We start from the raw sequence: 22877 nt of genomic DNA, 5'->3' as shown, positions 1-22877 counted from the left end.
AGAACAGGTTGAAATTTACTAAATAATACTGTACTCTTTTAAACAGGCTCTGTATATATTTTTGAATATGTATATATTACATATATATTTTATATAGAGATAGATTTGCTTGGTGTTCAGATAATTCCTTATTGCAAAAAGCATATATGATCATACAATAATTCTTTTTTTTCAGGGCAAGTACTACAAAAAGGATACAGCTATTCACAGTTTACACACAGTAGTTCTACAACACTATTTTGTGCTATGTGATAACGTTTGTACAGCTTTTTGCTACAGAGCAGGTCTGTCAAACATCTGTCATAATTGTTTACAATCAAACATTAAATACTGCATTTTTCTTAGAACAACATGGGACTTGATTACATTAAACAAGAAAGAGAAAGCTGGAATCTTTATCCTTAGTCTAATGAATTTCACAATTATAATGTGTATGTATCATGTATAATGTGTGTGTGGGATGTATTTTTTTCCTCTAAATCCCAAAGACTTACAGGACTTCTGCATTTCAGCTATAGCCATTTAGGATGTAGTTTAGATTTCAGAATATTTTACATTTGATCTATGTATGAAACAGTTTAGAATCTACCAAACAATACAGTTTTATGATGTAGTTTGAAATACATGTATATTATATATATATTATTTCTACAATAATGTGCTTGACATTCTGAGAATACCTTATTGCAAGAACATATGTTTGTCACCTTCAGACAAAAACAACAAAAAACCCAACATTCACAGTTAACATGTTTTTCACGTAGTAGTTCTACATAAATTGTGCTATCTAACATTGTACGTTGCACAAAAAGTTGCTGAAAAGCATGTTTCATTGCACAGTTCTGTCAAAGTCATTTACAATCAAACATCAAATACTTCATTTTCCATAATCCTTTGTGTCTGTCTTATAGCTGCCAAACAAGAAATACCGAACAGAGCTACCTGGTGCATTCTCCACACAGGGAAAAACCCCATTAGCTGAATGGGCTTTGCAGCTGTGTGGCGAATACAGATAGAGCCGAGAGTGGAGATTTTTTTTGAAATAGCTTTTCCTCATGCCTTCATCATCACAAATAATAGGTAAATAAAATAAAATGTTTTCAAAGTGCTGAAGATCCATCTTTTATAATTTGCTTATTAGAAACTGTTAAAGTCCTTTAACAGGTTAAACAGAAGAGTCATCAATTAAATCTCAAATTAGAATTACAAGGATAAGCTTCAATCTTTAAGCCATTGTTTTGGTTTCTATTTTGGTGGCAATGTAATAATGCTATAACAATGATAGTGCAGCTCAAGTCCTCTGAGCTTGAACTGCAAATACTTTTTTTTCCTGGGAATCTTTAGGAGCTATTAGGAGTTGGATCTTACTGTTCATGTTGCTACGAAGTTAGAATTTGTATTTTTGCCTCTAAAAGCTGCAATTCATGTAGTATTAATTCACAAACAAAAATATGTTCTTTCTGTAAGAAATAGTATATTTTAGTTTAAAACAAATTAATCTTTTTACACAAAAATTATCCTGAAAGACTAGGTAGAGATTTTGTTTATAGCCATTCTATACTGTATTGCTACAAATAGCCATATAACTTAACTTGCTTTAGGAACATTTAAAAAAGCTGTATCTGCCATGACTCCAAGTTAACTGAAAGAAGTCTCTCCCCTGCAAATGGCATTTACTGGAACAAATTTTAAGGGCAGACTTTTGTCCACTGGAAATCACCTGTTTACAAAATACTTCATTCCTGTGTACAAAACAATTTCAAATTTAATTTTACTCCTGCAAAATCAGAAATAACAGTCTTGGGATTCAGCAGTAAGAAATACTGATAAACTACTAAAAATCAGCAGCACAAAACTTCAAATTGTTGTGCTAAAAGGTAGATTAAAAAGGTCTTGCACATTAGTTTACAAATTCCGAGATATGCATCTATTAATGTGAAAGGATAAAAATATCAACAGTCTGTGGATTGCCAGAGAACACAAAACACTGTCAATGTCTGAGCTCACACAATGGTTGGATCATACTCATGGCGATTCCCTTACAGTGGAGATGACCTTTTTTTCTTTTTTCTTTTCTTTTTTTTTTTTTTTTTTGTTTTTTTTGCCACTAGAGGTAGGTAATTATATTCTCAGACATAAATTTGTGGTCATATTCAACCATATTTTTTGTTTTTCTGGAGTAGCATTGGTACTTTTACAATATGGAAGTTTAGATATAGGCTTCTTTGTTTGCAGAGTTGCTCTGTTGGGCCTGATCTGGCGCATTTTCAGGATGGCTGATGTCTTCGCTTGGCTGGATCATTACTTGGATGCGCTGTTTAAAACAAAACACAGAAATAAAACGGTCAACGGGTGTTTCTGTGGATTTTCGGGTTTTTTTGTTTTGTTTTGTTTTAAGGCAACCCCTTAAACACCTCCTTCCAGGTATTGTGGCTACAGTGAAGAGTTTTGCCTACTCCAAATCAATATTTACAGTCTGTCTGTAAATGTTTTAAGACAGTCCTAGGTCTGTTCTAAACATGATGTTTTGCTGAAAGCACAAAATAGTAGGTGCCACCAGGCATTGAGATCTCAGCATGGTTAGTTTTGCCAGACTGCGGGATGAGGCAGGAGAGGAGGAAGTCTGCTAGGAGCCCATGATCTGTCTCTATTTAAGTATTATTTATTATTTGCCTTGGAACAAGGGAAATACATTCAAAAAGCACGAGCTAAGAGCAAGTATATTTCAAACAGAAAATCTTTTCTAGACTTCTGTGAAATATTGCTTAGTCTTTTCAAACTTGCTGAGGATGAGTGTTTGGATCCAGAGCTGAGCAGTTCATGGGGCTTTACCAGTCAGCTCTGCTTAAGGTCATGTGTCTCTCTGCAAGGATGGCTGTGTCAGCTATCTCAGAGTATTCCAGAAACTCCACATCATTTTGACAAGCTTTGGTTCACACAGTCTTGGACGACAGAGATGCATGTTTCAGCACTCATGCTGCAGCAGTGTCTTTCATACACCAAATGGGATCATTGTCTGGAGAGAGAAAACTGAGGGATGTAGAAAATAAAGATGTAGAAAATAAAGCATCGTAGTGGTATGTGATAACAGTGTGAACTGATCAAGAACCCCGGTAGCATTTCACGCTATTTCAGCAGTATCTCCATGAAGCTCTTAAGATCGATTTAAGCCATACAAGAAACCCTGATATGGGAAGCATCAATAACTGTGTAACTGTAAACTATATAACTAGAAATAATTCCCAACTTTTTTTTCTTTTTTTTTTTTTGTCAGTGTTCAGTCTTGCAAAATGGAATCATGAAGGCAGGAAACAGAGACACATACCTGTTTTAAGGAGCCTTTCAGGGTAAGGAACATGTATGCCATGTAGCCCGGTATCAGTACCATGGAAGACAAAGCCATGAACCAGCCAACCCCTTGGCCCCATTTTGGGAAAACATAACTTCCCATCGTGAGAGGAGTCATTTGGACAGCGCTGAAGATGAACACTCCCTGAAAAATACAATGGCAGAAAAGGGTTTGGATGAGCTTCCCACTGCTCTGTGTGCAGGAATTCTTTGGGGTTCACTTGGACCTCAGTCCCAGGACTGCTTCTACCTCGGGGTAGAGAGAAAGGCTTCTTGCTCCCTAATGATAGGCCTGTAGGCACTAGCTTGTAGAGGGGCCTGCAGCCTGGCCTTCCATGTGGAGAACTTTAGAAAACAGGCACAYGTCAGCACGTGGCACGTGCTGAATTGCCACTAGATAATCCTCTAGTGCGGGAATGTGCAAATAACTGCATTGTAAAATCTGTAGTTGTGAAATTGTTTAATGTTTCATTAAATCAAGCAATTTAATAATAGTTTCAGTGCAGCTCTACCACACAGGTTAACAGAGATACCCAACGCTCAGCTTTTCAGAACCTGGGCCTGTGATGACGTCTCTGGTATCAGCACCTCGGAGGGCCAGGCCCGGAGACTTCGATACTCTTCAGTCTTCTGAGCTCTCCTCATGGGAGAGGAGTTCAGTCATTTGCTACCTGCAGCTCAGCTAGTGGCTGTGGATTTGCCTCTGTAACAGACCTGGTCTTATGAAATGCAAGGACCAATTTGAATCTTTCAATAACGATAGATAAGTAGATAGTTTCCCAAACAGCTTGTTACCAAAATTAACATTTTTGCTGCATTTTTCACATACATAACCTGCATCTCAGATTATCCATGTGTGCTAGTACCTGGAATCCACTGGTACTAGCAGAGTCCTCAGACAACCTGCACAGAATCAGAGGGAAGGGGGCTATTGGGAAAGATGAGGATTTAAGGATACTTCCCCAAGAATACCTATACTCTGTAGCATTGAACTGCATCAATTGTGGGCTGTGGGTTTATATTGTTTTTCAAATATTACCTGAAAACATAGTATTTTTTTTCCTTCARGTTCTCTAGGGAGACTTCTGTCCCAGCAAATGTCTAAAACAGCTTGTGTCAGACCTGCATAGCTGAATCAGCAGGAGGAGGAAGACTCCCTCTGATCCTGGCTGAACCCTGCGAGCAGCAAGTGGAGGGCAGCTGCTCTTGCATCAGCACCACCTCGGGGCTGGGACTCAACAGATTCACTCAAAGACTTTAAAGGACAGAAGAGATTTGCTAAGTTACACCCAGTATCTTCTTCCTTTTCCTGTCATACTACTGAGGTAAGCAAAATATATATWTTTTTTTCTGGACAGTTTTTTTCAAAAGATGAAAAGATTCATTTGGGTAGGGATAAATCAAGGAGGCCTCCATAGAAACAGCATTTGTGGCTGTCTTCAGTGCTGTGTGTTTGCTTTTTGATGATCTGTGGTGAATTAGAATAGTAGAGAAATATCAGTGAGTGAGAAGTTTTGTGTCACGTATAGCAATGTCTACATAGCTCTACGTAGCTACATTTCTATATTGCAATTGGCTTTGCTACATTATGTGTTGGAACTTCAAATTTCCATAATATTTATTATTTTCTATAATATGCTATATGGGTTTAACAGGATAAGGCTTAGAATCTTTGTAAAAGACCGACCTATAGTTCTCAGTGCACAAAATCCTTGCAAAGCTTGCTGGAAAATTCCATCGTAATATAGTGTAGACTGGGTAATATGTTACACAGAACTCCATGAGCCTGTTTATATGAAGTGAACCTTTTTGTGTATGTGGAAGTTTCAGTCTTCAGAGAGATCGATAAACCCTCTATTTTGACTGTTTCCTGCATATTTATGTGTGTGTCATAGTTTTCTATCTCTGTTAATCAACTGAGCCCTTGATTAGTTACCATTTCTAGAGAATTAATAAAAATCTTGAAATTGTGCAAGACATTTTCTTAGGGGTCAGGCTTCCTCTGTGCCATAATGTGCCAAAAATGATACCATTTTTGCCTGTTTTACCTCTGTAAAATTACATCTTTAAATAAGGAATGAGGTCAGAATCAGTGGGATCCTAATGGGCCGGAAATTGCAACACACATGGTTCACATTATTTATATTGTCCAGAACATTTAATAAAAAGTTTGTTTCTTACTGCCACAATGATAGGAGTAAAGAAAGACCAGCAGAGTTTCCACCAGATGCAGGGTCTGTATCCCACCATCTCCTGGATGTTGTCATAAAATCTGTTAACACCTAAACATGGGAGTTAGAAACAGTATAGAAATTTATCAGATAACTGATTCAACAGAAAGTTTCAGTTTCCTTAAAGTCTGAAAGACTGTCCTAAACATGCCTATACAAGCTCTGATATTACTTTTTACCTGTATGTACAGGAAATATATATGCAAACTCAGGAGCACTAATTCTTTGCTTTCTTCTCATCCTATGGTATTGTAATTAATTCATTATCTACCAGTAAAATATACTCATGCCAACTTTGAGAAAGTCTCATTGAAGGTCTTTTGTAATGAAATATCCTGAGTTAATTTCAATTTTAAGTCTTTTTATTATTGTCTAATCTTGAGAAACTTAGAGTGGTATTTTGCAAAGAAGATGTAAAAAAAAAAAAAAAAAAACCAAAACCAAAAAAACCCCAACTCTCCCTGCCTTAACCAGCAGCCCAGTCTCATCGGTATTGGTACCGATGCACAAGAGCCATGCACAGCCATGTCTGAAAGCAAAGTCCTGCTATTGGTTGTTATTACCAATCCCCCATCGTTTTCCAAAACATTTATCTATCATACTACTTACAGTCTTGTATTTAATTTCTGTGTAAAAGCTCTATTTATCTATTTCTGAGTCAGTTTTTAATTGTAATTTGTAATTCAAAGCCGTTCTTTAMCATTTCTGGAACAATGTCCCTAGACTACCTAACACAGAGCTAAGGTTAAATGCACATGTACTGGGGCAAGAATACAATATAAACATATAGATAGATAGATAAATAGATAGATTGTCTTTATAACCATGGACTGTCAGCCCAACTTCTGGACATTTTGAGGCAATACAATTAGCCAAAAAGTCGAGCCCTTAACTGCAAGACTCCAGAGTGCCAGCATCATTTCTGGAAGTGAAATGTAGGTCTCTTGGAGTTTGTAATGTTGAGAACAGCAGTACCTAAATACATCTGAAGATCTAGGCTTCTGAAGAGGTGGGGAAGGGACATGCCTCCTCTTTTTTGGGGGGCATTCAGCATCTAAGGATTCCCAGTGTGATGCATAGGGTACTTTAAAGAGGCGGGAGTACCRTCCTTGAGTCACTCAAGTCCTCAGCAGAGAACAAAAGCAAGTACAAAAAGCAACCCAAATTTTATTTCCATCCTTACTATGCACACACACAAAAGAACAAATTAGCAATTGAAATATCCTTATGATGTGGTAAACTGTGGAAAAAAACAAGAAAGCATCACTTACCATAGCACCAGGATATAGAGATGCACTCAAAGAATACAAGGAACAAGAGACTCATTCCACTGGCTGAGTAGTAGTCAAAAAGCTTGAACACATAGATTCCACCCTGTAATATATAGGAAGGAAATCGTAAAACAAATACGAAGCATTTGTGTTTCAAGACAGATTAACATGCAAGCTACTCTTCCTTAACTAACAGTAATAAATACCTTAAAAACATATTCATTTTAACTTGCTAACATTAATTAAGACTTACAACACTTGAGATTAATACTGGCAGAAATCCAGATTACTGCTAGAATTCAGTTAGCTGGTTTGAGGAGGTTAGCTCCTTCTTGGCCAAGAGTTCAATCATTCCCTGTGGCTTATGTGCAGAGTAATAGATGAGCGGGAGCAATGGGAACCCTCAGGCTACCGTTTCTTGGCTCCCAGGTGCTGGAATTTTCTTGTCACATGAACCACTGAGTGACCCTCACTGCATCCACTGACTACAGGCTTTTGCACTCACAAGCTACAGGCCACTGCCTGAAGTCTTCAGATAATGTTAGTGCTAGAGCTGGGGTGGTGCTCGTGGAGAAACACACCCACCTTTCCTAAGCCTTGTGTAGTTCCAGACACACACACAGCAATAAAGCAATAAATGTGCAGTGGAAGTGACAAAAATCTTCAGTCTTAATAATTTCCAATCCAGCGCAAGAGGCAGTGCTGGGGACCTTGTTGCTATAGGCAGACATAGCATAACTATAGGTGTGTTCTACAGAACATACCTGAGTGATGTTGGACAGTCCTATCAGGTAGGAAACGATGCACACAACGGCAATGAAGATTTCCCTTCGGTTGCGCAGCAGCTTTGGAAATTCATCCACAAGCGCCGTGATGAAGCCTTCCACAGTGCAGAACTGCAAGAGAAGCCACAAGTGAAATGCAGTGCCCGGCGCTGCGACTGCAGGATTCTGCTTAGGGGGAAGTTTTCAGAGTGCTCATTGACAGCCAACAGCTGCATCCACTAAATGATAAAGGAAAAACTCACTTGACTTCTGTGGAAGCAGCACTTCTGAATACTCTGTTTCTGTCTAAAAAGGTCTGCAAAATAATATTCCCAGCTAGAAAAACCTGCAAATTCAAAATTAAGAACTAATATGTCCTTTAGTGCTAAGATAAAGCACTCTTTTTTTTATGATTTGCCCACAGTGTAGTCTTTGACCACAGATCCTGCAAAAATTTATATGTATCTTTTCTATGGCTTTACTCACGTGCATGAAAGCCAATAGAAACAAAACTAAAAAAGTAAAGTAAAACAGTCTTAAGAAATTATTGCTTAGTAGAGTAAATCCAGGATTTTCTATAATGGTGTTTTCTCCCCAAGATTGATTCTCGCATGTTATAAATTGAAAATCTTACCATTGCATTGATTTTTTCTGGAGCTACACTAATGACATGTGGTTCTCGAAGTGCCACGTGGAGAACCATATACTATAATAAATGTTTTCATTATGATAGCTGAAATAATGAAAAATCTGCAGAATTTGCAGGGCTGCAGTCAGAATTTAACCAATATTTGTAGTTCTTCCAATGAATTATAGAGCATGAAATTTTTCAGTGATTAATAGGAAATGAGGAAAGCCTGACAGCCTGTAGACATATCTTGTTTTTAATAATATTAGACTACCTTCCTCAGCAGTTAGTTGCCTAGAGTCAGGTTCTTGCGAGAATATTTTTGACTCAATTAATTTCACAGTAGCTTCCCCCTAGACTGAGCAATAGGTTTTATTGTCAAGCCTGAAGCTCCTGAAAAACAAGGAAATAGAAAATATGAATTTTCAATTTCTTTTCATGAAATTGGGGGGATGAAATACCCCCTTGCATTTTTGCATTTTGCTTCACAGGCTGAAGCCAATTTGGATTTGTAGAAAAAACATAGTTTTACTCTATCAAAAGACTAGTTCTGTACTAAAGCAGTAACTCTGCCTATTCCTTAATGCGCTGTCAAGATTGTGCCAACAACTGACATGGGGTGGCTAGTTTGGCAACGCAGGTTTGCAGGTGGATTGACTGCTGTGCATGGCTGGTCACACTCAGGCGACCAAACATTTGGGAAGGGAAAGGACCTCCTTGACACAGCTCTCGGAAGCAGCCCCTTTGCAAGCATGACCACTGCCTCACAGGGGTTACCATATTCCGTGGATTAGTGATTAATTGATACTTTTCTTGGGCATAGTCCTTCTACCACATGAGGTCATTTTTCTTGTACCTGAAAGTTTTTGTTGTTGCTCTTCTGCAGTAAAATTTTCTAGTTTTTATTATTATTACACATTTAGACAGTTATTTTGGAGAATATCTTCTCATTTGGATTTGCAAAACCTGTAGTTTCCAGCAGCTGCCATCTACAAATCTCAACTGAGGCTTAAATCAACAAAAGCATTGGCTCTTACCCCTGGGTAAGGGTTTCAGAACATGCTACATGTTAGCTACATGGTTAGATTTCAGAGAAAGTTACTTTTGCCTCCAGACTGCTGCATATTTTCTGTATGCTGCCACCATTCACAAAGAAGTGCCTTAGTACCAGCTTCTGACCCCAGCAAACTCCTGTTATTCTTTTCCTCATTAGCCCTGTCATTACTGCAGAAACCATCCGGCCCTGCCAACAGCAAGAGGCCACCTCCTGCTGCGCTGCTGCGGCAGCCTTCACCATCACTGGTAATTTTTACACCACTTTTACCTGACTGTCGATTCCCAGCATAAGCAACATGGAGAAGAAGAGTATTGCCCACAAAGGAGAAATTGGTAACTGAGTAACCGCTTCTGGGTAAGCTAGGAAGGCCAGTCCTGGACCTGGTAGGAGAAATAGGAGAGACGACATCAGTGTGACTGGGCACTAAGATTATTTTGCTTGTGGTGGTAGACATCTCCAAATGGGAATTCTCAGGAAATTCCTGCTATTATTTCCCATCATTGTATACATAGTTGGTAGATTTATTGTCCTTGATGACTGACATAGAATCTTAATAGTCAGGTATTCTACAACTCTATGAAAACTTYTATGACTACTTGTGGATAGGTAATTACATCATTACTTCCTAGGAATGATAAATAACTTCTTCAGAATCCAGTGGCTGGTAATCAAAAAATGTGAGACTTTGGAGAGGAAAAAGGACAGGCAGTGCCAGATGAGATGAGAAGAGCTAGTCTGCTTTTTTTTTGTACCAGTATTGAGACCTTACTTAACCTTAGAAAGCAGCATGGCTCTGATCTAGTCCATTCCCACCTCGTCTCTAGCCATTCTCCAAACACTGCGAGTCACAGCACGTACATCACTCAACTGCTGCATTCTCCTAGCCAGCCAAAAGAGTTGACTGCCATGGCAGATTTAGTCTAATTTCCAAAGAAAAGTATCAATTTCTTGTGTCCTCTGCCTGTGCACTTAGCAACTTTTGCATCTACTGAAAATTTTTAGCCAAATCTGATGGAAGTAGACTTTCCAGAGGTAGCAATTAGAAATTTCATGAAAATTGTGGATGAGTGGAAAAGGAACCCCAAATTAATATTCCTCACTGAGAAGAATGTAGTCAGAAACCAACAATTGGACAGTCCAACAGGTAGCCCAAAAAGAAGACCAAATAAACACACCCAGATCTGCAGAATTTCAGAGTAGCCAGCTCCCTACCATTTGCGGAGATAGTTATCTGTGAAAGCAGTTATTTGTGGAAGATGCTAGGTTACAGAAAAATAAGAAAGCAGTTCTACTTAAAGTTTGCTGTTCATGTTACCTTATCTAACTGAAAAAAGACCCTTTCACTTTTTCCCATAAAACTGACTCTCAGAAATATTAAGGATGTTAATTATTGAGATGCTAGCCTGAATTATTTTTAAAACATAAAACTTTCTCTAAGGAGACAGTTATATTACAATGTTACTGATATCCTCTTTCTTTTTCTCTATATGCAGACAAAAGAAGCTATTAGATACTGCTAAGAATTGGTTGATGGGCCTGAGGGAGAAAAAGCTGGGAGCAGATGCTATTTTACTCTGTGAAGGAGTTACACCTTTCAAAATCAGATGACCTTAATCAACCTGAGGTTATTTCAGCAAGTGGAAGTGACTGATCGTCCTGTGTTCCAAGGCTGACTACACAGAGGTGAATATACATGCAAACATATACAGGCAAACCTGACTGTTTGGTACTAATAGGGCGCATGCACAAAAACACAAGCCAACGATTGTCACTGCTCTAGCCTTTGCGGTCCCTGAGGAGAGAGACAAGCCAGCCAGCTGCACACCCTGGGGCTCCTAGTTGTATCAGTTTGCATCTTCCAAGTATACCTGGTGACTTTCAAGTTTCTGAATCCWGGAATCCTCCAGGCAAACCTGGAAAGATACAGATCTGCTTTTTGCAGTTAAGTTACTCATTTTATTGAGCATACTGACAACAGCTTCCATTTTGTTATAACAGCTACGCATGTTTAACTGCTTTCATTTCTTTTGACCTTCAGGAAAATTCAAAATATATCAGGAGATATGTCCAAATGAAGGGGGAGAAGGCAAAACTCATGCTGCTCCATTGCATAATCTGGCCCAGATTTGCCTTAAAGAGTATCTAGGTTCACTTGAAACTCAACATTTTAAACTGAAACCTATAGGGATAGCCTAGCACTGTGGGTCCTTTTAGTTCAAGTTTCTAGTACGCTCTAAAGATGAACAGAAATGTTGTGTACTAGAAAGGAAGAGATCAGCAAAGCATTTGCAAACTTTTATCTTACATTCTGAGAATAAGAGCCCTGATACATGTTAGTTTAGGTTAACTCACAAAACTGTAAAAGAGCTGCAAAACAACGTGCCTCACGATACTAAAAGAATACACAGTTTTCTGAATTTAGTAGGAGAAATTAATCTGACCCTTTATTAAGGGGTCAGATTGCCAAATACCCGTTGGAATTAGCGTCCACAGAAGGTCATAAGCATCTTTGAAAAGACTGTTAGATACCTTAAAAGATATTTAGGAGCTTAAAATTGCTTTGTTTGCAGGTCTTTATATAATTACATCTATACCAAACACATACACTGAAACAGCTTATTTCAGATACCCTTGACTCCAGAGCATTTTTGACACCTCTGTAGCCATCACATTTTTTCTTTGCTAAGTTCTTTGCATGTGTATTATGTTACAGATTATTCTTGGGGGTTAAATTCCCTTAGTTAACAAAGGCAGAGATTATTTCCTCAATGGGATATGTTTGCTGGTAAGACCTGTTTTGCCCACCAGTGACAATATACCAAGCTTCAGTTATTAAAACCCTCCCTGTGGCCAGAACTGCAAAATGAGTGTCTGGTACAACAGCTGGGTTAGGGCAGCCATCTGCTCTGCTACTGAAAGCCTGTTCATCTGGAAGAAAGTTCAGTAACAGCAAACGAAGTAGACAGAATCCTGCCACAGAAAACTCACCGTTCCAGCTAAAAGGATAATACTGCATCCGCAACCAAGACCAGGAGTTGACTCATAGCTATAGTTGTGGACAGATAAGAAAAGGATTTGCCTCAAAGGGCTCAACTTTACAAAACAGTAAAATGAATTTAAATCCCTAACAAAATTGTAGAGTATATTTTCCTCAAGTTAATGACAGTTATTCCTTCTTTCAGCTTGCTGAACAATTGCAGCAGCAAGAGGCCCATGATCTGACTGCCACAGCTGAGCACTGCAGTAGCAGCCCACTGTGCTGCCACCACACGCAACCACACTCTCCGGATGCAGAATTTGTTGCGCTCCTCCCGTTAGCCCCAGGCAGGTCCTAACTGACTGTCCTCCACCCAAACGTTTGCAAACTCTACTTAGGCCAACAAACTATTCAGCGTTAAGTGATTTTGCTGGTGCTGCTTTGAAGGTTTGGAGCAAGGCTCTCATGGTTGCAGTCAGGGCCACTGAAATAAGCAGGAGCTGAGGACTCATTGGAGGAAGGAGTTTCAACACTTATATCAATCAGTTGGATGCAACACACAAACAAAACTTGATGCCACCAAACATCTTAGAGAAAGATATATCATATACCTGATGCTGCAACATCTGCAATAGGTCTCTTTGTGACATTTGCCATGAATCCAACAATGGAGAAGATGACAAAGCCAGCAAACATGCTTGTGCATGAATTTATGCAGCAGACTATGATGGAATCCCTGAAACAAAGGTAAGGTGCTTTAAGCAGTAGGTAAAGTAATGCTGCTGTACATCAGTATAGCACTGCTGCCCTGTGGAGAGGCTCTTGTGACTAAGTTTCATGATTTATGGCTTCATAATTTCATAGTCTGGGCTCCATTTCACACTGAACAAGACGTATCTCTCATTAGTATAAATGACATACATCTTGTTTCTATCTAACTCATTCCTAGTTAGAATATTTACTTTTTAAATTGGAGACTATACTTTACACTGATGTAGTAGCCAGAAAGCCAGAATGCAGCTCCAGCTAAAAGAGGCAGGTGCTGGTCTAGCATGTGCAGTCAGCTGCTTACCTGTAAACATTGTTGTGGAAAGGGTTGTAGCTCCCAAGGGCAATCAGCGACCCTAGGCCCAGACCATAGGAGAAGAAAATCTGTGTGGCAGCATCCAGCCAAACCTGATTGCAGGAAATAATTTTTTAAAAAAATCTCTGCACTTGAGGAAGAGATCRTATTTCTGAAACAGGAGCAATTAGCAATGACACTTCTGTTTACAGGGATTAAATATTTACCTCAGAGTCAGAAAGCTTACTGAAGTTGGGAGTTATATAGAATAAAATGCCTTCCTTTGCTCCAGGCAGTGTTACACCACGGAAGAACAAGATAAGCAGCATAACATAGGGATAAGTAGCAGAGAAATACACCACCTAATGTGAAGAAACAAGACATTGTGAGTGAATGTAGAAAGAAGAAAGGTCCATGCATGATATCTCTTCAGAAAACATTTGCTTCCCCAAACTACCATAACAGCAACTGAGGCAGTCTGTTAAAAATTGCAGCTTTTCTTTTGGGGAAGCTTAGCACAGCAGGGGCAGCCCTGAGAGAAGAATGTCCTAAGCACCATGGTAGGCCACAGGACAGGCAAGCCTGGCAGAGCACCTTCCTGGAGGGGAGCTAAGTGGGTCAGGATGGTTTTGCACCAAGTGCTCATGTCTCATGTTTCTGTTTTTTTGTTTTGTTTTGTTTTGTTTTAACTCCAACAGGAGGAGCTCCCAAAAGCACAGGGTTCACTGTTCCACTAGTCCGTGTAGCATATCAGTTGTCCTTTTGCTCTCAGCTTGTCTTATATTCTCCATACTCTCCATCTCTGTTTATAGATAGAATTGTTACACTGGCTCCTATTCTCTTACCTTTTCAAAAGCCCTATAAAAAGTCACTATAAAGGCAGATTCCAAAGCAACCTTCATTTTGCCACCTTCTTTGCAGATAGGAGAAATGAGGCAGCTAGGGCTGAAATTCTGTATGTAAACCACTGCTCTCAAAGCTAGATACAATGTTTGTATATCTGCTGGAATGAGCAGACATATTTTTAGGCAATTTAATATAACTCTGGCAAAGCTAAGCACTTATGGAGTGGCTATATGTAAGCGCATCATCCTAGGCTGTAGTCCGAGCTAGCTACAGAGGAGCCAGCTTTCAAGAACACAGAGCTGCATCAGTGCAAGTAGGAGAACAACGCAATTCTTCAGGGAGTTTTTCCAGCAAGACTGCCTCTTGTGTCTCTTACATCACAAATTTTCAGGATATTTGAGCAAAATAGACATTTGTAATGTATTTGCAGCAGTATTTAATCTTACCTTTCCAGTCCAGCCTACCCCCTTCCAGATACAAAAATACACCAGAATCCAGGCAATTGCCAGAGTAATTGCTAGTGGCCATCGGATTTGCCCTGGTTTTTCCAATCCATCAGTCATTTGGTGCATGTTGCGTCTAGAATCAGCAAAGAGAATAGTGCATTTGACAGCTGCTAATTCAGAAAGCAGTACACGAATACAACATGCTGAACCTTGAATATGCCCCAAAATGTTATAGAGAAATTTTTTTCTCAGCTTACTCCCAAAATTCAACCACGGCACTTGTCATGTTGGTAGTGTTTGCTAAGGTATAGTTGGAGAAGCAGCGGTCAGTGTTCCATGGGTTCTCACAGTGTTTCCAAGGAAGAGTCTGTTTAAGGAAGAAGAAAAACACACACACACACTTTTAAAGTGAGCATCATTTCAGGAATCTCTCTCTTTACTAGAAGTGTCAGTTGAATTGAGACCTATTCAAGCCCTGTCCTGTACTGATCATGCTGGGGTGCACACCTGCCCCATAAGCTGTTTAACTTTGTATCAAGTATGTGAATCAGATATGAAAATATTTCTTCCTTTTTCCAAAAGCATTCTAGTGGTTACTGCTGAAATCTATTATACTCTAGCATTTCTCTCAAGGGGATGACTGGTTACAAAGTGATACATGGGTCTTGAGAGCATTGTCAGGATGAGCAGCACTAGTGTAAGTGAAGCTGAAAGGAGGCTCCTGAAAGGTGGGTAGCCATGAGCCTTSAGAAAATGGAGAAAATTGAAACAAATAGGGGAATAGAGAGAAGCACATGGCTCCAAAACAAGCTTTTAGTTTGTTTCTCCACTGACATTCTTTGAATGGAGTGGTTTTCTTCAATTTTCTATCCCACGTTGATTGTCCCACCCAGCGTGCACTTACAGTGGTGAAGGAGTTGTACAGGTAGTATATAGCCCAGGAGATAATCACGATGTAGTAAATATTTAGCCAGAAAGAAAGGACTGCAGCAGCTAGTCCAACACCTAGAAAGAAACAAACTGACTTGCAGCAACGTTTGTACAAACGATAGTTCAGGTCTCTTACAGAGTTCTGCCAGTTTGGCAGAGTAAATGCAACATACAGGGTAGGCACCATTTACTAAAATCCAYAGAAATTGAGTTTGAATTTTAGAAGTACCATCATAAAAAGGTCACTAATTTGGGTGACAGTTTGTTCATCCCTAAGCTCACTCCTGGTGTTCCTGATGTGCTTCAGCAAGCAGTCTCAGCTTTTGCTGCCTGTGATTTTACAGGATTTCTTTTCCTTCCAGAGCAGAGAGATAACTCACCTCACTGTCTGAAGCACCAGTCTCACAGAAGCTTCAGGCAGGTTCACACAAGCTGTGTAGGAGTTACACGAGCAGTGGGCCCTTTGCCACACCAGCAAAAGTGTTAGTGCTACATGTAACGCTACTCCATCTCAGCCTCAAGAAGTCAGTCAGGGTTCCCCAATGAGACAACCTTCTCTTCTAGTCCATACCAAGATGTTAGAGGCATTGTAGAATATTCAGCCTGGTGGCAATTGCTACATGGCATTAAGCGGGGAGAGTTGCTCAAGATATTCAGCATAAGGCCAAGCAAAGACTACAGATGGAATTAGGCCCCCTACACATTAGTAACTCCAGCAAAATTACAAAACTTAGCTATGAGAATTTTTTTTAAGCCTGTCTAGGTTTTCCCAAAACAAAATTTCCTAGAACAAAATCTACTCAAAAAAATGTTTAGCTCACCCTGTGAAAACTATTATTGCTACTGTGTGTATGAAGCAATGGTTAACTAATAATATGTTACTTGTTTCTCTGCTGGTTCAGAATTCAGTTCRGGAGCTCTCAAGTGTCAAGAGGGGATTAGAGGATGGAAAGAACAGAGTGTGAGCACTGTGCAGAATCCGGACCAAACCTCAGAGGTTACAGTCATCAGAAGCCCGGAATAGGGAATAACTTAAGCATAGAGTGACTTTATCTTGCATAATTTAGCATGAAATTACCATCTTTGATATTGTCTAACTTTTGCACTGAAATACAGAAAAAAAGGGGGACAGAGACTCTTTTGACCTGGAATAGAAAGAATATTTTAACGCAGTGGCTAAGCACAGAAGCCTCATACCTGCTCAGACCGTTACTGCTAGACTTAAAATGCTATTTGGAACAGTATTCGCATATGTTTCTACCAAAAATGAAAGTTCAGAAACAAGCTTGTTGAGGATCTAATGCCTAAGAATGAATATCAGTCTAACCTGTACCAAAATTGCCAGTTACATCTCAGAAATCCAGAGGTTTCTGTGGAAAATTGTTTTAAGTAAAAAATGAAGCTACAACAAAATGTTGTGCTTGCACTGACATTTTGTGCAACTTCTGCAACTCAGAAGGAAATGTGAAGTAATCCAATTTCATACTGTACCTTTGAACATGGGAGCAAGCTTCCACACTCCAAGGCCCCCTATAGATGTATACTGGCCAAGGGAACACTCCAAAAGAAATAGCGGCACTCCAGCAAAAATTAAAGTAAGAAAATAGGGGATCAAGAATGCACCTAAAGAGAAATAACAAAATAAATTTATTATAGTGGAAAAAAGTACTGCTGTTTCCAGTGCTTCCATATTTATATTTGAGAATAAACACATTTTTTTCCTCCCCTCTGAATAACACTGCAGAGAGAAGCACCTTTCTGAAACAGTATCTTAAGAAGAAGCATATGTTTTCCCATCATTTAAGCAACTTAAATAGAAAGCTAAAATAGAAGCCTGATGTATTTTGTGGACTCCATCTATCAAAACAGCACACAGGCAACCTAAAGGCTTTAATCAGAGCTGGCTGTTTCTAGCTTCTGCACTCATTTAAAACACAGAAACAAAACACCCACCAGTATAAATGAGAAAGCTATTAAAAACAGATTTTTTTTTTATTGGTAATTTTCACAGTGGGTTCCAAAACACAAGAAGTAAGAAGGAATCGGCAAGCATACCTCCGCCATTCTTGCCACAGAGATACGGAAATCGCCACACATTCCCTAAGCCAATGGCATAACCTACACAGGACATAAGAAAGTCAAATTTTCCTTTCCAAGTATCTCGGTCTGGAAGATCTGTCTTCTTCTTCTGCACTTTTACTACCAAGGTTTTAGGCTTGTCATTAGTGATGGAAGCATCGCTGACTTCCGTGGAGATCTGTCCGTCTGCCACCTTGGTGCCGTTGGTGGCCATGTCGCGGGGTTTGGCTGGCGACGCTCTGGCAGCCGGACGGGAGATCTCGGCACCGGTCCACGTGGACAGCAGCTTTGCGGTCGCCGTTCCCAGCTAGGGACTCACGGGCCTGGCAGGAAAAACGGAGCAGAACCYCTGCACGTCCCCAGCACCGGCGTGGCCTGGTAGCTACCGTGGGTCCCACACCAGCTTTGGGAGCCACCTGCAAAACACAAGATTGCACAGTTCAGAGATGCTGCTGCAGCACCGTGGGCCGCTTAAACACACCTGCCACACAGAGACTTCGTTGCCAAAAGCCTCAGAATGAGGGTGTCTTTTCTAGGCGCTTGGCTCTGCCCTGGGGCGCTTTTCTTATTGACCCCGTAGCAAGAAGAGCAAAACTGATATGGCGACACCAAAACATCTCCAAGGCACAGACACCAATTGTTTACATATAGATCTCCCATGACTCTACGGAAACTAAATAAAATGCAGCATATGTAGTGTATGTTTACGTTAGGCTCCACAGCACACAGGAGAGAAGGGATCACAGGGAAAGCTGGCAAGGAGGCAGCTTAGGCATTCATAACTGAAGAAAGCTCCGCTTGGCCCTTGTTCTTTGGCAAGAGGCTTCTTGGAGCACCTCTGCCAGCAAAAACGTGCAAATGTCTTTTCAGAGATGCACCATTCCCATTGGCAAGTGCATATTTCTGTTTCTTGAAAAGATACATCAGTAATGACATTTTTATTTAATAGTTTAAGAACTTGGACAATTAAGCTATTCCACTTAATTGCTCTACTTTTACAAAACTGAAGGGAAATTCTCATGATTATGAAGTTGCTTTATTTACAAAAACATAGTCACCATGACTACATCCACCAAGAAGTATGTACTACCARTAAGAGTGAATTTAAGGAGTCACAAAAAGTGTACATTTATCTAACATTCATCCCAAATGGATTAAACAATAAACCATCTTAAGCAACAGGACATAATCCTGTGCAATTATGTACCTTTCACACATAGTTATAATTAGTTGTTAGCAAAACACAAATTGATTCACTAGTCTTACACTGCTTGTAACTTAATGCTGTAAGATTGCAAGTACAGGGTTAAACAGGCTACAGTAATCATCCTATAGTTTCTTTTTCCTGCTGTGGACTCTTACGCCTTTTCAACAGCAATTATTGATACTAAATCAAAATTCTATACGAATTCAACTCTAAATAAAAGAGAATGAAGAAAGCAAATAAGTATCATGAAAAATAAGCTGGAATATTTCCAGTCAATTCTGAAGTGTTTGCAAATCCTCTAGACTTCCAGAGCCCGACTTAACTGCAAGAAGCAGCGAGCTAGTGTCTGTTTACACCCACTCATAACCAGTTTCTTGCTTAGTCCCTCCAGTTTCCACTGCTTCCAATCTGCCAGTCACCAGTCCTCAAACAGGAGTTTGCCACRGGAGAAACACGTTGCACTGCAAAGCTACACAAATGCTGCTTCCTAGCGAGGCATGGCACTGCTAGCAACGCCCAGCAGGAGCTCACTCAAGGATCAGCAGTAATTTTATTTACAGACTTCTCTGACCTACCTAAAGGCTAGACTCAATATGGGAAACTACCCCTTGACCCTCCTCTCACATCCTCTGTCCTCAGCATCTGAGACTCGTGCTGCACTTCAGTGCAAGCCCATCCAATTTCGTGCAGCAGTGGCTGCCATTCCTGGACACAGCCCAGTTCTGCTTAGTGGTTGCTGCTTGGGAAATAGGCATCTCCTGAAGATAAATCAGCAAACCTCTTAGAGCACTGCTGAGACATMCCAAATTCTATGTGATTTCAGAACATGGGGTTCTCAAGCTACCAGATCTTGCTTTTTGCTCATTTTTAAACCATGCTCACTTTCATGCTTTTACTGGGGGCAATCTCCTTTGACCTTCCATTGCCAGTTTTCTCCATCATTTAAATGAAAGTATTTACTTCAGTTTTTCGACTTGGGAAAATTTTCCTTCCTGTGAGACATGGCTGGCACTGTGGTCTATCAGAGATGAAGGGTATTGACGTCTGAGATGAAATAGAAGCTCTTACTTCAACACAGTCAGCTTTGGTGGGGGTGGGAGGGTAGGCAAGCAGCCACTAGGCCCCTTCTCTCCCATCCCTCTCGATCAGGCTGGTGAAAACTTTTAGAAAGAAAAGCTTCCTGCCACCATCAAAAAGCACCATGGCAAATCAGAGCCTGGCATCTTCATGGCCTCTGGAGGAAAACAAAGGCTGAAATTTGCCTAACCAAACATGAACACCCACCAGGAGTCTTTCACCCAAGCTGACTGCTCTAGGCTCCCTCAGGAGGGTAGTTTGGCCGTGCCAGCTCCTGCAGAAGCTCCGAGGCAAAAGCTGTGCCTTCAGGCAGGAGGGGCTAGGAAAGCAAAGGAGTCTCGGGACATTCTAGGACTTTTATCAGCCTCATTTATACTACATTGGATTTTTTTTTTGTTTTTGCTGAAATTCATATTTGGTCTTGGAGCTCCCAAGTCTGCAAAAGGGCAGGAAATTCCTCCATTTCCCTCAAGTGCCACGGTCACAGCAGGTGCTGCAGGGAAGGACAGTGCTGGGCCCGGGAACTCGCTGCGCTCTCCCCGCTCTGCAGCTGGTTGTGCAGGGCAGCAGCGCCAGGCACCTGCCTCTGCTCTTGCAGCCCCAGGCTTGAGCAAAGCACCACCAAACTGGGCAGTCATAGGTAAGTCTTAATGCCTCCATTCAGTAACATGTTTAAGAATCCGCGACAAAGACAAACCAGTGAATTAGCTAGAAAACCTTCAGTAAAGCAAAGAAGCTGTGCTTTTGTGGAGACACTCCTGCAGGGAGGAGGCTGCCCAGACCCAGTTCAGCACTATAAGTAATGCTGAACGCTGACAGAAGCTTCCCAAAATGCCCTAATAAAATAGGTCAAGTCTGGCATTTTCAATATTAAAAGGGATGGAAAGTGTTGGTTACAAAGCATTGGCCTGTGTGAGGTGTTTAAATTATCACTTTATTGCACACACTCCAAGCCTGGAGAAGACTCAAATACTACTGATGCCAGGGATGCTGCAGAGGCTCCTTCTCCAGGGCAGAGGTGGGGACCAGCCTCGTTGCATCTGCTCTGACCTGCCACTGCCCTGGTGCCAGCTGGGGACCAYACTGGGGCCTTTAGCAGCAGGAATGTGAACGTATGGACAGTTATGCCTGAACCTGTATCAGACAAAGAGAAAAAGTTTCATGAGCCTATTTAAAGTTACAATTGTCCCATGTTACAAAACATTTTCCCCCATGATAATGATAAAAAACTTCAATAAGATGATCAGCCCCCAACTTCCAACCTGCTTCCTTCACACAGCCTCCATAGAGCGCTCTAGAACACGAGCGGGGGCCAGGGCAGCAGAGCTACCTGGAAGGCTAATGCGATTAGGCAATATCTCACATCACTGGGCTTTACATTTAAAATTGGCCTGACATAGAAGAGGACAGGGAGGCTTATGTAAGCTCTGGGGGTTGTCTGGGGAAAATGAAAGACTAAGGGCAGTTTTCAGGCACCAGAGCAGGTAGCGCTCTTGCTATGCAGCGTTGTGCTGTGGGCAGTCAGACGGAGGAGCCTTGGGACAGGTCAGTTTGATGCCTCAGATCCCTCCTGCCAGCCCTGGAGTACTGGAAAGGGCAGGGTCGCTTCCCACCACATTCCTCAGTGCACAACAGGGCCTCCTTGGCTGCAGAGCTGAGAGGAGGGTAAGGCCCCAGCCCTGGCAGCAGCAGGCGGCCCACAGCCCAGGCATGCGAAGCAGCCAAGGTAATGAGGGACACTAGCACAGACAGTGACACTTCATTAATAAAAACATTTTTCTTTCTCACTGTCTGAATACAAGTAGATCTGAAGAGTTCAAATAAAACTAGCTGCATATAAGCACAGCAATATCGCTATCATTTTTCACAAGTGATACAAAAGGCCAAGAGCAGAGTTGGAGTCCACACAGGAAGCTGGACAGCTCAGCACAGATACAGCTTTGCATTATGCTTTTTCATAGGAGAGATGCAAGCTGTAACCAACCTACAGGGCATGCGAGGTAACACATATGCTGTGTTACTACTACATACACATAGCAGAAACCATATGCATTGAAACTGGTGTTACCCAATTTTCCTATTTTACAAACTATATAAATATCCGTCCCTTTGACTTACTTTTGAGGATCTACACTGTGTGTCCATGCTCCTTTTCACCTCGTGTAATGCTCACTGGCCCAGCCAGCCAGCATGTCACGGGAAAGCTTGCTTTGGTGTGAAAGTGCAAATTGAAACATATCTAAAAAAGAACAAAAAAAAACAAAACAAAAAACCCACAAAACAAAAATACCCACACGGATTGGGTTTTGTGCAAGCATATTTGTAGAATAGCTTGGTAGCAACAGGACCTTTTCTGAAAAAAACACTGTTAGATTTAAGAGAACTTTAAATGCCATGTGATCTTCTACAGTAGTTTTCTTGTGTTCAGCTTTCAATGGCTGTTGATATTTTTCGTATCTGATGTAACATTCAAAATTTCAGCAAAGTCCTCTTGATCAGCTAGCAAAGCGCACTAGGTACTTTGAAGATAATACAAAAAGAGCTGAAGGAATGAGTTGGATTTAGTACTTCTGCATTTGGCCCAGAATACAGCTATATGTGCTTTATAAATTASACTGCTCACTGGTGCATAGCAATTTGTTATTTTCAAGTTAAAAACTTCCATTTTCCTCATCCAAGTCTACGTTTTGACTTTAACATAATTTTGCCTCTGAAAATAAACAACACATAGATTTGCAGGAGTAGAATGCCACAGACCTAGGCATTTGCCTGGTTAAATTTATTGAGTGATGTTTTTCTACTATTGACAAAGCAGGACGTGCAGAAAGAAATCTAAACGTTCTCTGGATATCTGGTTGCATAAGCTCTGTGCAGACCTCTCATACAACTCTCCATTTCTCTTAAAATACTTATACAGCATTATTTAATTTACTGAGTTACTTTGAAGCCATCC

General features: G+C 40.6%; 1 protein-coding gene across 1 annotated transcript; it reads right to left on the bottom strand.

Moving 5' to 3' along the window:
* Positions 1-79: 79 nt before the first annotated feature.
* SLC6A1 (solute carrier family 6 member 1) lies at positions 80-18050 on the bottom strand. Its single transcript, XM_026046080.1, has 14 exons — positions 17617-18050; positions 17053-17184; positions 15536-15636; positions 14889-14998; positions 14632-14764; positions 13567-13701; positions 13349-13452; positions 12888-13012; positions 9567-9679; positions 7615-7746; positions 6851-6953; positions 5530-5630; positions 3326-3493; positions 80-2314 (listed from the first exon to the last, which is right to left on the bottom strand). Exons 1-14 carry the CDS (start codon positions 17852-17854, stop codon positions 2210-2212), a joined length of 1800 nt encoding a protein of 599 aa, XP_025901865.1. The 5' UTR covers positions 17855-18050; the 3' UTR covers positions 80-2209.
* Positions 18051-22877: the final 4827 nt, after the last annotated feature.

This window comes from Nothoprocta perdicaria, unplaced genomic scaffold (genome assembly GCF_003342845.1).
Source record: "Nothoprocta perdicaria isolate Ctin4 unplaced genomic scaffold, notPer1 scaffold_42, whole genome shotgun sequence".
Lineage (NCBI taxonomy): Eukaryota > Metazoa > Chordata > Aves > Tinamiformes > Tinamidae > Nothoprocta > Nothoprocta perdicaria.
This window is presented reverse-complemented; position numbering and strand designations above follow the sequence as displayed.